At 41.4% G+C, this 15,087-nt stretch overlaps 1 protein-coding gene across 1 annotated transcript; it reads right to left on the minus strand.

Annotated features, from left to right (window-relative positions):
• Window positions 1-8,496: 8,496 nt before the first annotated feature.
• CUNH5orf15 (chromosome unknown C5orf15 homolog) lies at window positions 8,497-14,599 on the minus strand. The gene is made up of 3 exons (XM_041482086.1): window positions 14,462-14,599; window positions 11,129-11,700; window positions 8,497-10,074 (listed from the first exon to the last, which is right to left on the minus strand). The coding sequence occupies exons 1-3, from the start codon at window positions 14,562-14,564 to the stop codon at window positions 9,943-9,945; spliced, it is 807 nt and encodes a 268-aa protein (XP_041338020.1). The 5' UTR covers window positions 14,565-14,599; the 3' UTR covers window positions 8,497-9,942.
• Between the last annotated feature and the right edge of the window lie 488 nt (window positions 14,600-15,087).

Below are 15,087 nucleotides of genomic sequence, written 5' to 3' on the forward strand. Positions count from 1 at the left end.
AATTTGACAGGGAATGTAGGCAACTCCTTCCCTCTATCAGCAGGGCATTTTGAGACACGCTTTGCAGCAAGTGCCCTGAAGGGTGGAAAAAAATTGTTTACTTTTAGAGAAGTTGCATATTTTCCTCCTTTCATAGTTGGCAGCTCCCACCCAGAACCCCAGCAGGGCATCCTTCCTCGAGCCAAGGTGTCAGCAGAGAGAGGGGAAGAAATCACATTCCCCCTGCTCCCAACCCAAGGCCAAGCAGCCAAAACTCCCCGTGATTTTCTGCATTTGCTTTTCTTTACTTTCCTCACTCAGACAGAATGTTGCCCCTCTGCTCCTCACCCTCTGAGGAGCCTCCTGCAGAAACCGCTGACATTAATCTCAGAAGCAATTCAGACAGAGAGGGGAAGAGCTCTGTAAACCCAAACAAGATTGAGACCATCTGGCAAAAAGAAGCAAACCTGTTAAGAGACTACTTCGTCCTTCCTGCAACTTCAGCACAAGCTGTCAGAGGCATTTCAATAGGAACAGTTTTCCTTTACAGCACTGCACACAGTGCTCAGTTTAGTTTAGGCTTCTTTTTCCCTTCAGAATTGTTTTGTTTATTGTACCAAAGCTGGTGGGATTGCTTTTGAAGGAAGTGTAATCCAGCCTGAGTAGCCGCTTCAGAGTCTGGACCATCACCTCTAAACCTCAGCCCTCAATTACCTAAGCATCTGCTTGCAATTCATTGTAGGGAGGGAATTAAACAGTGCTCAAAGCAACAAGAAACTGGACAGAAAGACACAGAAATTTTTTATCATTATCTCTGCTGATGCTGTTTCCACCTCTGGATCGTGTTTTGTGTTCTAGAACTGGCAAGTCATAGAGAAACAAAGCAGGAAGTTAACCTGTAGGCTTGGTGGGTGCCACCATGATAGTTTTATTTTACTTTTCACTATTCTGATTAACATTTGTTAAGAAATCTATCACCTTAATCTTGGGTAAAGAGGCATGCTAATGGCTGTACCAATTTTAGTGACTGCTTTGACTTTTCTATTTAATTTTATTTTTTGCATGGAGCATAAAGAGGAATATTATGAAGGACTGCCAGGCTTCAGAGGCACATCAGAGTCCTCTGAACATTAGCAGAACTCTGCTTTGAGTGCTCCCTGGTGGGAGTCACAATCAATTTTAACAGAAGTTAATTGCTGCTGTAAACATGAAAATGAATCAGCAATACAGGATTGACTTGAGTCGCTCTGGGACTGGTGTTTCTGAGGACAGGGATGGGAGACCCTCTCCTGCTCTCAGCTGTTAGGCACAGAATAACTCATCTGTGCATCTTCCACAGCCCTCAAAGGGTTCTCTTGACCCTCGGTGGCTCAAGAGCCATTGGAGGACCCTGCAGAGCACGTCAAGACTTCAAGAAGAAGGATGACAAATGGATACTGCAGATGATGCACAATTCCCAGCATTGCTTGTTGGTTTGGAGCCTTTTCCAGCACTGGGCACTTTTCCTTTAGTACTGGGGGAGGAAGGAGGCCTTTACTGGAGATCCCCGCAGACACAGCAGCTGCTGTAGAGACGAGAATTTTTGTGTTTCTCCCAAATGAAGAAATTTCTTTCCTGAGTTTCTAAGACATCTTTGCCCAACACTGCAGCTCCACAAGCATTAGCAATTCCCATATGATGGCTGCACCTGTGTGTAATTGGAAGGAGAAATGGCTAAGCAAGTAATTAGGCAGGCAAACTATTTACAGACATAAAATAACCACTTTTCAGACATCGAGTTCAACAAGAACTAGGTATTAGCAGTGTGCATGTAATTAATCGATTAACTGGTGTTTTGGTGATGTATTTCTAAATCTGCATTTACTCAAGCACGTAACAATCATTTGTATACTGCCCTGGAAAAGGTTAGGTGCTGTCAGGTAAAATTCATCCTATTACAATCCTATAAATAGCAACATTTTTTTCCTTTCTAATAATTTCTGCTCCCATGCAGTAACATTTAGGGAGATTGGTGTCTTTGTTTTCCAATGTTTTCCTCTTGCACAACAATAGAAATATATGTTAGATTGAGGAAACACATTTATTTTTCTCTGAGTTAGAGAAGAAGTGTATGATTTCAAAGTTGAAGGATATTTTGCTGAGACCCCCAGGAGTAAAGACAGTTTTTATTCTTATAAACTCATTACAGCTGAGATGGATTAATACATAAGAGCTTTTGATGTCAGAGACACACATTTTTCAGGACAAAACTAAAAAATAAAGGCCTGGAATGCAGTGTAAGAAGAAGACAGAATCATTTAGACTGGAAAAGACAGTGTAAAATCATCGAGGTCATTACTCCAAGGTAAAAAAACCCTGTTTCTTTCATATTTTCTTAAATAAAATAAACTGGGTTTTTTTTAAAAGTAAGTAAACACCCCTTAACTCCCCTTCACATCTCGGTTGCTCCATGGGCTCATGTTGTCTGTCTCACAGTGCCAGATTTCTCCAAATGAATTTATCTTAACACTCATTCTTGAACTTATTTTGCACTTTTCCAGCCCTTTGCTGCCTGCCAGATGCCTTCCATGGTGCAGCCACACTCCCCCCTGCTGGCTGCTCCAAGGGTTAGCCAGCATCAGGGAAAGCTGTGAAAAATAAAATATTTTAGTATCTAAAGTGATTATTATTTTTCTTCTGGGCATTACTTCAATAAAAGTTGTCCTCAGCAATTATGATTTCACAGCCCCAGCAAGGTAAGTTTGCTTGCCAGATAAAATACCTTTCTCTGCCTCACCATTGAGTTCTTTCAGCAATACAACTTTTATTTAATAGTTTTAATGCCTGCTTGCCCAGGCAGGGGCAGGCAGCACTCCAGGCAAGTGCCAGAGATGACAGAAGGATCATTTTGTTCTCACAGCCACTGCCCACCAGCAGCAAAATATATCTTGTTTGTGCTGTGATACCCAAAATATTCACACTGAAATGAGAAAGGGTGAGCATAGGGTTTTTCTGGGGTTGGAAGGTAAAGAAACTGCCCAGTTTGCAGTCCTGGTTCTCTTTAACAAGCTCTTCCTACAGATCAGTGCAGACCAAGGATGATGCAGGGCATCCTTCTCACAAACCACTCAGCCACAGCGGAGTACTTCAAATGACACCTCCTCCCCACTCCCTGAACTGCTCCCTGGGAGTGCCCCTGGATAAACTGCACACCTTATGTTAAGCTAAAATTAAAATAAATTGCACAAAAGAAGGTTGCCTCTCAAACTGCCCCAAAACTGCTAGGATATCATGTGTCACAGAGCCTTTTTGTCAGTTTGTGGTAGAACCCAGCCCAAACCCTCTGTACTCAGGATCAAAGACAGCTTTCCTTCTCTAGAGATCACCTATTCCAATGCAGAGAATCTTTCCCAGGAATGATACTGAAAATGTGACATTGCAGCTTTTGGAAGATTTTGGCTTAATTTCTGCATGATACCATTATGCCCTTTGCTCCATCCTTTTCCTCCCCAAACAATGTGGAATATAATTCTCCTTTTCTGAACATCTGGCACTCCAGCTGTCAGGATTCACAGTCAGCATGCATTAGAAATTAAAACCTATTCCAGATTAACTGGTAGAACTTGTCAGCTAATACTAAAAGCACCATTTTAGATGTTGAAAAAGCTTTGCACCTTTATAAAGGGTGATCAGCTGTTCCTTGCCCCAGCGACTGCAACTCGAGAATGTTCATCCTGTTCCAATTTGGAAATTTAACCATTAACAATAAGCATTAGTTAACCTGAAAAGACACATCTAAAGTGAGTCTTTAGGGCTTGTTGCAATGGACAAACTATGCTATGTGGGTACTTTTGAAGTTTTAATTCTCTGTCCCAAACTTGCAGAGGGGGAACAGTTATGGGAAGAGCATAAACACTTTCCCCAGGGACAAAAAGCACTTCCATCAGTCCTCACAAGGCACCATGTGACACAGCAAGATGGTGCTGGAGGTGCTGACAAAAATATGCAACATAATCCTACTGCCTTGCAGAGCCAGCTGGTATTGAGGGTCAGCTTTGTGATCAAGTAACACAAGGATCCCCCAATTCATGTAATCTCAATTTTAAATATTTCAGTAGCCTGGTTATACCTGTGAAACTCAACTCCAGTTCTTAACCCCATCAACTTTCTTATATACCAACTTTTCAATACTGTTTACAGAATAGTACAAAAGGATTAAATCTGGTTTCACTTAATCTTTCATAAAACCTCAATGAGTGCACTTCAATTAGGATAGCACAATCTACATCTTTTATTTTTAACCAAGACAGGAAATTGCATAGATTAGTGATTTTCAGTGTTAATAACAGGGCAACAGACCTTGTAATTAAAAATAAATTTTATAAGGTTGCTAAATTATTTTGATAATGATTTAAGGATCAATTATAGAAGATATGTCATTCTTCTCTTTCTAGCTAGATATATTGGAAATAGTGAAGCTGAGAAGCTCTTGTATTAACCAATTTTTTATTACAGCAAGGACATTCATATGGTCTGCATCAGAAAATTTAACAAAAACCAGTACAGGGACTTCTCTTTAAAGGACACTTTAAAGTTCATTTTTTGATGGTTAAAAAATTAAAAAAGAAAAAAATGTGCAAAAATGATGTTGTTAGTTCTGCTGCCTTGCGGAGACTGGGATATATGGCCTTGAAGATTACTGCTTTATCAGCCTTACATGAGGATTTAGCACTCCCATAAAGCTACTCAGCCTTGTAGGAGCACAAAATGCAGCTTCAGTTTGGATTGGGACAGGCCAGGGAAGCTGCACAGCACAGGGGGTGCTGTGGTGCTGCAGACCATGCACACACCAGCACTGCCACAGGGCAGCACCAGCCCTCAGCTTCCCCAGAGAATCTGCTCAGGGATGTCCCCACAAGAAAATTTCCACAAGAAACAATACAAACCAGAAGAGACCCCACATCCTCAGTCTGGCTTGGCCTCTCAGCAACAAAAATGATGCTGAGACTGTAGCAACCATGGCTCACCTGGCCTCTATAGCATAAATGTTCTTTTTGGGTTTGGCTTTCTGAGACGACTTAGAAACAGCTCTAGAATCACAGAATCCCAGTAAGGTTTGGGTTGACAGGGGCCTTAAAGATCATCTAGTTCCAACCTCCCCTGCCATGGTGCATCCTTCACTCCCCTGACAGCAGCTCAGGTGAGGAGCTCTGCTGGGAGACCCTGCTCCTTCCCTTCCAGAGCAAGAGCAGCTGCCAGATAACAAGTCCCTCCTATCCCCCCCAACCCCAGGAAGCGTCACTGCCTCCAATTTTAGGCAGAAAATTGAAGCCTGAGCAAGTACCTGCTGCCAACCAGGTTTCTGTTTGCTCAGCATGCCCAGTTTCCACCAACAATAAAAGCAAATAAAATCTCTCCCACTGTGGCTCATCACAGGTTTACTAAAATGACCATAACTTGGAAAACCCCTGACCAATGTTTTTACTAATAGGAGTCTGTGTTAGAGACACAGAACTCTCTCTTTTCCCTTTCTATTATTTTTATAGCCTCAAAATTCATTTAAGAGATATGACATTTTTCATCTCTACCTTGCAAATTAATTTCCCATAACTCAAAGCACCCTGCTCAGATAAACCCTTCTCTCTTAACCTTGTACACAACTGAGCAGCAGCCAAGGACAGTTGACTTAGAGCTGAATAATATGCACTGGTGCTAAATGAAAATTAAACCATTAATATTTTAAAATACCTGATTTCCTGGATAGTAAAAGTGAAATGTATCATTTGTTTAAACTATCCTATTCATTATTCCTTTCCTCATTTCATAACCCAGACACTAACAAGAACCTACATAAATAGAGCTTGAACTTTCATCTCTGGAAGTTTAATCTGAAAGCTCTTCAGGAATATTTTATTCCTTTTATCAGAATATTGATGGAAGTCATAATTCACCTTAATGTGAGAAAGTTTCCTTTCTTCACTAAAGAAATTCATCAAGACATTTCTGTTGGAGAGATGTGACATAAATGCGCTTGCTTTTTCCTCTGTTTGATCTCAGCACTTTATGAATTTTTGATTGCCTGCTCTTAATTTTCCACAAGCAAATTCAGTTAAAGAAATTAAAACCCAGTAGTTCAACCCTGATTGCCCCATCAGCAAATGGCTCTTTTATTGCACAGTGGATGACATATGCCACGCTCTCCTGGTGCTGCTGGAGCCCTTGTAAAACCGGATCAGGAAAAACCTTTCCCTCTTTATTGGTGCTATTAGGCAACAGCTATTGACCGCCCAAGCCAATTCAGCAAGCACTTCCCTTGCTCAGGCAATAGTCCAAGGGCTATTGAGAATGAAAAAACATCCTCGGAGTAAGAAAGTCAGTCATTGTGTGCGTGTCAAACCTTTCACCTGCGCAAGGGCGAGGTCCCTTCTCCCCGGGAGAATGACACACAGGGAGAAACAACCGGGCACGCCGCGGGCCGGGGCGGAGCTGAGCCATCGCCACTGCCAGCTTCGCTTCACCTCGCTACAAAGGCAGCGACACTCTTCCACTGCCCACGGCAGGGCCTGGACGGCACGGTGCCTCTTGCAGGATTACCAATCACCGCTGCCCACTGGCACTGCAGCCCTGGGCATCAGCAGCGCACAGGTTCCACGAACACTGACATTATTGTGACAGTATCATCTGCTGTGATGCATTCACAAACTTTGCTGTGACCAAACCATCCCCTGGGGCAACTTTCTGCAGTAACTGCCAACCTGATAGACTCACTACAAGTCCTTAAAATAAATTAGTATCCAAAAAGAGCATCTGTTTAGGTAACTCCTCAAACTAAACCCACTGTTAAAGAATTTCAAATATTTCAAATTCATATAAATTCCCTTTGAATTTAAAATTATTCTTATAAGCTGCCCTTATTATCATTAGTGAAGAACAGAATTTTAAAAAATATTTCTATTTTTAAAAAGTTTTTCTTCCTTCTGTGACAGAGGATGTGCACCACAGCAGAGCAAGCAAAGAACAACTGCTCATCTTAAGTGCTTGTAGTACTTGAGTGAGTCAAATTTTTACTCTGCTAGAGAAGACACACATGCAAACCATCATGCCGTGACCTCAAACATCACTTACCCAACTCAAAAGGTTTCAGTCCTGGTATGACTTCACAAGCAAAAGGCTCATAATGTGAGTTTCTCCTCTAAGGTGACCTCACAAAGAACATTTTCAGAGAACAGCTACATGGGCAATTCAGCCAAGGATTTATTTAACACGTGCAGTCCAGCCCAGGGGTCATTAGGCCTCATTACCTAATGAACATCCCACATCTGTGGGACAGGTATTGTCATAGCACAGCTAAACCTTCAAGCATTTTAAAATGTGCTGACTGCAAAACAACCTGGTTTGCTAACTGAGCCAAACCAGGCCTTTGCCTTCTGTGAGCTTTTCAGAGAAAGCTGTCAATCGTGCCATTACCTGTGTGCATTCCTCCTCCGGAAGTTATTGGGTTTGTTGTAAGGAACAGCTTAGAAGCTGTAAAGATTAATAACTATCTCTTCTTAGAGACAGCCTATCCACAAGGACAATTTGAAGGAAGCAGGGAAAGGAAATGCAAGATTATTCCTCAAACATATAGTCCTAAAGAAGACACTGTCAGTTGTTCAGAAAGCTCAAAGCACACATTTACATTGGTTTTATTCCACCAGCTGAACTGTGCTCCAAGAGCTTTGGAAGACAGCCAACAGGGATGAAGTTCATATCTATGAACTCCAGAAAGTAACAGAATATGCCTTATTTCTACTAATTTAGACTGATGTTAATTGTCTGTATTTTTTAACAGTATTGTAGCTATTGCAGTGAGGGAAGTGGCTGAAAGTGTAACATTTGTCTTGATGGTCTAATTCACTGGGTGGGCTGAAGAGAAAATGAAATTTCTCACATGGGTATCTGTACTTGTGCAGCCAGGTTACTCCCTGTGGATCCTGTGTAAGGCCTGTGGGACCAAGCTGAAAGGAACAAAAGCTTCTGCCAAGGGTGAACGTACTATTTTATACTGTCAAAATCACTACACTTTATAGTCAGTAACATTTTTTAAGGACAAAGTTACTGAATTTCTTGGGTGCAAAAACATTAGCCACCTCCTCAAATTCCAATATTTAAACATCCTAAAGGAGCTTTGAGAAGTAACCCTTCCCTTTAGATCCTGACCACAACAGTGTTACACTTCAAAGTAGGTATGTTCAGGTAAGAATTTCAAATATCTTCCACGAGAATTACAGACTAAATAACTTAAGCTAAACAAATCTTGTAAAAGAATGTATTAATTCCCACAGCTTAAAATATTTAATTTAAGCCTTGCTATCTACCCAGACAGCATTTAACAGCTGCACATAACAAACCTTCACACATCCAGTATGGACAACAGAGAAATGGAAATTGGAGAAATGAAACCATTTTGAAATGGTTTCCAATTCCAAGCATAAGCAAGTTCTTTATCATAAGTTACTGTATAAAAGCAGTGAAATAGTTAAGGTAAGAAACACAGGCTTATTATTGTCATTTATTTTAAAAACCTTATTCAAAATATTAAGTGATACAAGTCCAAATACAATAAAAATTACTGCAAGAAAAGAGTTTTGGGGTATTTTGTTTGTGCTTTACTTCCTGCGGTTATGAAAAGAATGCATTTAACAATAGGATATAGAACTTTTAGCATTTCATTCCTAAAACAGTATCATGCCCTCAGACTCCTCATGCCAACAGGCGTGAAATTGATTTGTTTCCAAATGTTACATAACTACTTGAATACCAAGTCATTAATTATGGGGTTCTGATTCACCATTATTTACAAACGTATCAGTCTGAAAACTAAATCACAAATAAAATGTACAGAAAACTAAAATTTTATATTTTACAACTCATGAAAACATAAATAATGGAAGTACAAAAGACAAAATTAAAAAAAAAAAACCAAAAAATCTACTGTAGCATTAACTTGATTTACACTAATGCATAAATGTTTGTCAAAAATGAGAGTGCACTGTCCACTGACTGGCGGCCCCCACACCCTTACTTCCACCTGTCTGTTACCTAGGTCAGAAAAAGTACCAAATAAATTATTCTTACAGTTTCCCCCATTTATAATATAACAAATCACATAGCCATTTCCCAACTGTCTTAAAATTCAACAGAAAGCTCTGATGTATTGAAAGCCTGTCAGCTACCTAAATTTTAGTAAAATTATTCCACAAGGCTTGTTTTCCACTCATTAATTACAAAGACAATGAAGTCATAAATAGCATCAGAGAAAAAAAAAGGACAGTCAAGAAGCTGCATACCTTCACAAACACCTTACACATGTAAGGAAATACATGGTACAGAACTTCTGAAATAAAACATGTTATACATAATTGTTTTAAAATTATTTACGGCATGAACACATACATAAATTATTAAATTGCCATTCTAGCTATTTTGCCAAAATAGGATCAAATTATGCAACAAGAAAACAGAATCAGAAAAAATAAGATTAAAGACTTGCAGCATCAAAATTTAAGCACAGAAAAAAGTAATTATATTTTAAGTTTGCAGTATAGTGGAATTTATGAGCCATGTAAGTGATTAGTAAAGAGATCATTAATTTGATTTAGTGATGCCAAAGTCATTAATTTATTAGACCTAGAATATTTTATGCTTATTTTTTTGTAGCATGACTATTAAGACTGCTCCAGACAGAAGGGAATGATGCTTAATGAATGGAAAGAGCACTAATTTATTAAATACTCTATCTTTACAGTTGATATAAAACCCGACCAAAGTAGCAAACAGATGGATCATGCCCTTGATCTTCCATGAGACTGAATCTCCAAAACATCCAGGTCAAACAGAGTACATCTCATTTCCGTACAAGCAGCTTATTTAGAATACCTGAATATCATTACATGACTGGCAGGCAAAGAGTGATAAGTTCAGCAAACTCAAGTCACAGTGCTTTCAGAACACATAGTCATTGGTTATTTTCAGGGAAGGCATTGCTTCGTTAACGTTCTGATCTAAACGATGATATTCCACTGTCCTGGAGCACAGGCCATCCCTCCATCTTCGGCTCTGCACCAGTAAGAAGATCTGAAAGAGTAACAGGACAACTTATAGATGCTGTGCAGAAACATTCTGGGTTTGAGAGACAGCTTCACAGTGGTACTGACACCATGGTTTCACCCCCCATGCTGGCAAGGGCATTACTGCAGCAAAGCCAATACATTTTTAAATTATTTGAACTGCTCTCAGATAAATTTTCAAAATGCAACAGTCCTCAACATCTTCCCCTATAACGAGTTGGCAATGCACATTACAGATAGGCCACTGCACAGTAAATAAGGTTTTGGGTTTTCAGCTGCTTTCTTTTCAGAGTCCTGCAAATCCTCACCCAGAACAGTATTCTCCCCCAAAGATAAACACTAAACTTTCCTCATATCTAAAAAGTAATCTATGGTTTAATGCAAATTTGTGCATGCACCTCTGCTGTGTCTGGTTGGGCTGAAGTTAACTTTTAATGCTAGCAATATACTTTATTTATACAACAATCAGACTGTTTTTGAGACACGGAGAATTAGTTTGTACTGAAGAAACATTTACCTAAAAATAGTAACTTAGTAGCTTCTCCCTGTAAAACTGGAAGCAGCACTAAACATTTTCTAAAAGTTTGTAGCTACACCCTCAGAATGTCCATGATATAAAGACCATATTAAAGTGACTATTAGAAAGATTATCACAATCATAACAAGAACATTCCCACACCATTTGCAGTTAAACCTCCCTTAATTTCTTGTTTTCCTGTGCAGAAAAAAATTAGTTAATCATTCACCCCTACTTGACTTGGCTCAGATCCCCTTTACAGAATTCATGTTGTGCACTGCCAGTGTTCATTACTGTACTGATTGATTACTGATGTTACCAATTAACTCATTTTCTTATTGCAAATATTTGATTCAAGTTCGTTTTCATTGTGCAGATAAAAATTACACTAATGATCTGCATATTAGTATTATCACAAGACTAAGAAGTCAAAGATTTCATTCTTCAACAAGCTAAGTTCCTCTTCTTAAAAACATGTACGAGGGAATGCAACTTTATTTTAAACACTCCAGCTGTTTCTCTTAACCATTCAGAGCACACGTACCTTCCTCTTATTATGATAGGTGACATAAACAACAGCTACTAAGAAGGCAACTACAACCAGATGAAAAAAGAAATGGCTGTCTTCCTCTTCATCCAACCCTGAGACAGAAACAGCTTTTATCTTCTCATCAAGGGTCTTGATCTCCTCATTGTAATTACTGATGGTGTCAGAGTTGTCATCTTCTGACATCTCTAGAAGGTCTGGATTGTATCTGGAATTTGGTGTCATTTCGTAAGCATAGTCATCTCCATCTGACTCCATAGTTTCTTTGATGATGGGTGGGGAACTATTTAGTGTGTCTTTCAGATCTGTTAGAAGATCTTCTTCCTCAATTTTAGTATCTTCAGAAGCATCAACATCCACCTGTGATACTGGACTAGCAGGGACATCAGGTGACAAAGAGTCACCGTTTGCTGTAGGTGGCTTCCCGGCAGTCACCGAATTGATTTTGGCCTCCTTTCCTGCTGAGGTTAAACTCTGCAAGCTGTCTGTCAAATTTTGGGATCTACTCAGTGTTTCATTCTCACTTGTAGAAGAAATATTTTTTGTAAGCATATCCTCTTTCACAGAACCTGAGAAAAGGATGAGAAACAATCAGCACTATGCACAAGGCACTAACTTCTCTGACAGAAAACTATTGCCACAAATTTTCTTCACAGACAAAAAATCATATGAAGAACACAGGATATGTCATACTGCAAACTTTTTAGCATTCATATGCAGAAATACATACTCCTGCACTTCGGCAACTTCCAAAGAAAAGTCCTCAGTGGGACAGGAACTAAAGTTTGGAAGCACATGCCTTCCAGATTAGTGTGGCAAAGTGTCCCTGAAAAACTCAGCACTCCTGTTTTCCAGACATAAGAACTTCAAAGAGATGTCATCCTTCCCTCTGTGGATTCATGACATCTTGCACAATCATACATGACTAGCATTTTCTCCACCATCAAATTCTTCCTCCCACAGAATGAGCTGAGGTCTACAAAGGAGGATGTTCTCAGGAAAGCTTTTCCTGCAGTTAAGAGTTTCATCTTTCACCATTGCATGTTTTACCAACAAAAACGAGAAGATACTGTGAAGTCCTGTTCAGTCAGGACACAAGACAGCAGCATCTCTTCCCAGGCACTAATTTTTATTGAATTTGTAGACAATGAAAGAGATTTTCAATCTTGTATTACCTCAAATGAAACGACTGAACCACGAGTTAAAAACAAATGCTGCTCATGCTCCTGGAGGAAAGCCTTTTGTTGGCAGCAGGTATTGTAATGAAGTAAGTCAGAAATAGCACAGTAACAATGCACCCTCAGGCAAATTCAGCATCTCTCCAGTGCTGGGAGAGATGTCCCTTTTCTTTATCCAAAGGACAGTAAAAAAAAATATGCAGAGAGTTTAATAGCCAATTTTTTTAAGCGTAAATATGAGCAAACTATTCATGTTTGCAGCACATCACTACCAGATTCAAATCCAGCAACACCTTAAAAAATGTAGAACAAATTTTAGACTTTCAGCCTGCATTTTCACTTAAAAAGGGAAACCATACTTGCATTTTGGCACGCCAAACTAATTTTTCATTTCACAAAAGCAACAATACTTTCATTAAACATTTTCAAGGCTCACAGCAAAGTTACAGACTCTAGAAATGAAGCATTCAAGCAACTTCTCGTGTCAGGTTACTTGTAAGTAAAATATTACAGAGGGGACATTGAATCATGTTATTCATGGAACTTGTATATTTGCTGAGGTTCAGTTACAACAGAGCTCTTGTTTACACGGCACACTTCTGCAGTATGAATTACTCTTTAACCAAAGGTAAAACACAGAAGACTCGTCTCACGTGAAGCAGACACCACGGTGCCTCTCTGCTGAAATGCAAAGTCAACCATTTCACATCTAACACACTTTTTGTTGCTCAAAAAACTACTCATCTGAATTATCACACCAACATTAACTTGTTCAGCTCTTACCCAGGGCAAGTTTAGGGAATTCTGCTCTCTCCTCAGGTTTAAGCCAGCTAGTTGCATATGCAGAGATAAATATGAGGAAAGGCAGTTGCAAGATAATCTCATATTCATAGCTAGCTGGCTATTGTGAGTGAGGTCAACTTCCTGCTACCCTCCCCAAACACACAAAAACTATTACAGAGTAAGAGCTAAACTGTTTGAAATACAAACAAGCATATTTTGCCTGTAAAACTATACTGCATCTGGACTTACACTTCAAGTTATTCTTGAATTAATTTTAACACTGAAGTTTTAGAAGGATATATGCTTAAATGCAAGGGACTCCCAGTGGCTATTGCTGCACCTTCAGACTGAGAAAGAGCAATTTCCTATTATTCCTAAAATATGCCTGTGTTTTTGTTTTAATAGCAGCTGGAAGTTTAGCAGCTAAACCACAACTGATTTATGATATTTACCCAACACTATTTGGCATTATAAACGGTGGTTGCACTGTTTACGATTACACAACACTGTCAGATGATTTTAGTTCCAGAGATGCCTCAGCTTCAGAAACAGATACTAATGTTCAATCACGGTGACAGAGTTAGCAACACAAACGCTGCACAGAAAAAACACATCGTGGTTAAAACTCACTCCCAGGAAAACTGCTTTCAGAGAGCAAGTTGTTTCACGACTCCTGAAGTTAAAAACTCCATTTCCTACAGATTTCTGCCCCAAATTCTTACTGCCTACCCATTAGAGCAGGTAAGAGGCAACACAAATACAGCTGGTGTGGAGATACTGACTGACAAGCACGGAAGGAACTGATGGATCAAACAGTTTCTTTTTTTTTCCCTTCACTAATTCCTTTCTCTTCACTGCCCAGCCGTACTCCATCCAAAACAAAGAGAAACTCACTGCCCCTGAAACACACATTTCTTACCAGCCTTTCGTTACAGCCGTCTGTAGTTTTAAGGGGGATTAAGAAAACACTTAACTAGGAGTTAACTTGCAGAATAACATAAGCTTAATTTCTAGAGGAGGGGAGACTAAAACTAAAACCAGGCACGCAGCCAGAGTATTTAGAAAAAGAATCCCAAGTCTGATGAATGAAGTAACCAGCCAAACTGCTCTTCACAGCACCAAAAGCTCTGCACACCTCCCGCCCCCCGCCGGGGCGCTGCCCTTCCCCAGCACACACCCCAGCCCCCACAGACCGGAGGCCGAGGCCAGGCCCGGGGCCGCACCGGTCACCTCAAGGCACGACCCGCGCCGGCCGAGGCCGCACAGCGCTCCAGGCCCAACGGAAGAGACCGGTGACAGAGACTGGCGGGGCGACCCCGCCACGCCCCCCACCCCCCCCCCCCCCCCCCCCCCCCCCCGCGGCGCTCACCGAGGGATTCCTCGCCGCGGGTAGCCAGGGCACAGCCGCAGAGCAGCAGCAAGCACAAGGCGCGGCCTGCCGCCTCCCGCCGCTCGCCGCCGGCCGCCGCCATCTTGGCCCCCTCCGCGGACGTGGCGATGGCACCGCCCCTCGTGAGGCAGCCGCGCACGCGCACGGGCGGGAAGGCGCGGGGCGCGCGCAGGCGCTGAGGGCAGCGCGGCGGCGTCACAGAAACGGGGAACTGTGGAATGGTGGGGATGGAACCGGGGGGTCACGGACTGCTGCAGTCACAGCAGCGATCACAGCGTGACCTGCTGGGCATGGAACCAGCGGGGCTGGGAGACCTTTCAGACCGTCCTGACCAACCCTCCGCCAGCACCGTAACCCCTAAACCCCAGCGCCCATCCCGGCGCCTGTGAAGCCCCTGCAGGGCTGGTGGCTGCACCGCCTCCCTGGGAGCCACGGGGTCCAATGCCCGGCCACCCCGAGAGAGAAAAGGTTTTTCCTTCATCTGATATATCTGAATATCTGATTTGACTGATCCAATCTCAGCTTTAAACCGGTTCTGGTTCCCTCGCTGCTCGCGCCTGCCACGCTCCTGGGAGCTGAAGCGCTCCGCTTCTCCCAGCAGTGCT

The sequence above is a fragment of the Pyrgilauda ruficollis genome, unplaced genomic scaffold (assembly GCF_017590135.1).
Source record: "Pyrgilauda ruficollis isolate IOZ18807 unplaced genomic scaffold, ASM1759013v1 scaffold57, whole genome shotgun sequence".
NCBI lineage: Eukaryota > Metazoa > Chordata > Aves > Passeriformes > Passeridae > Pyrgilauda > Pyrgilauda ruficollis.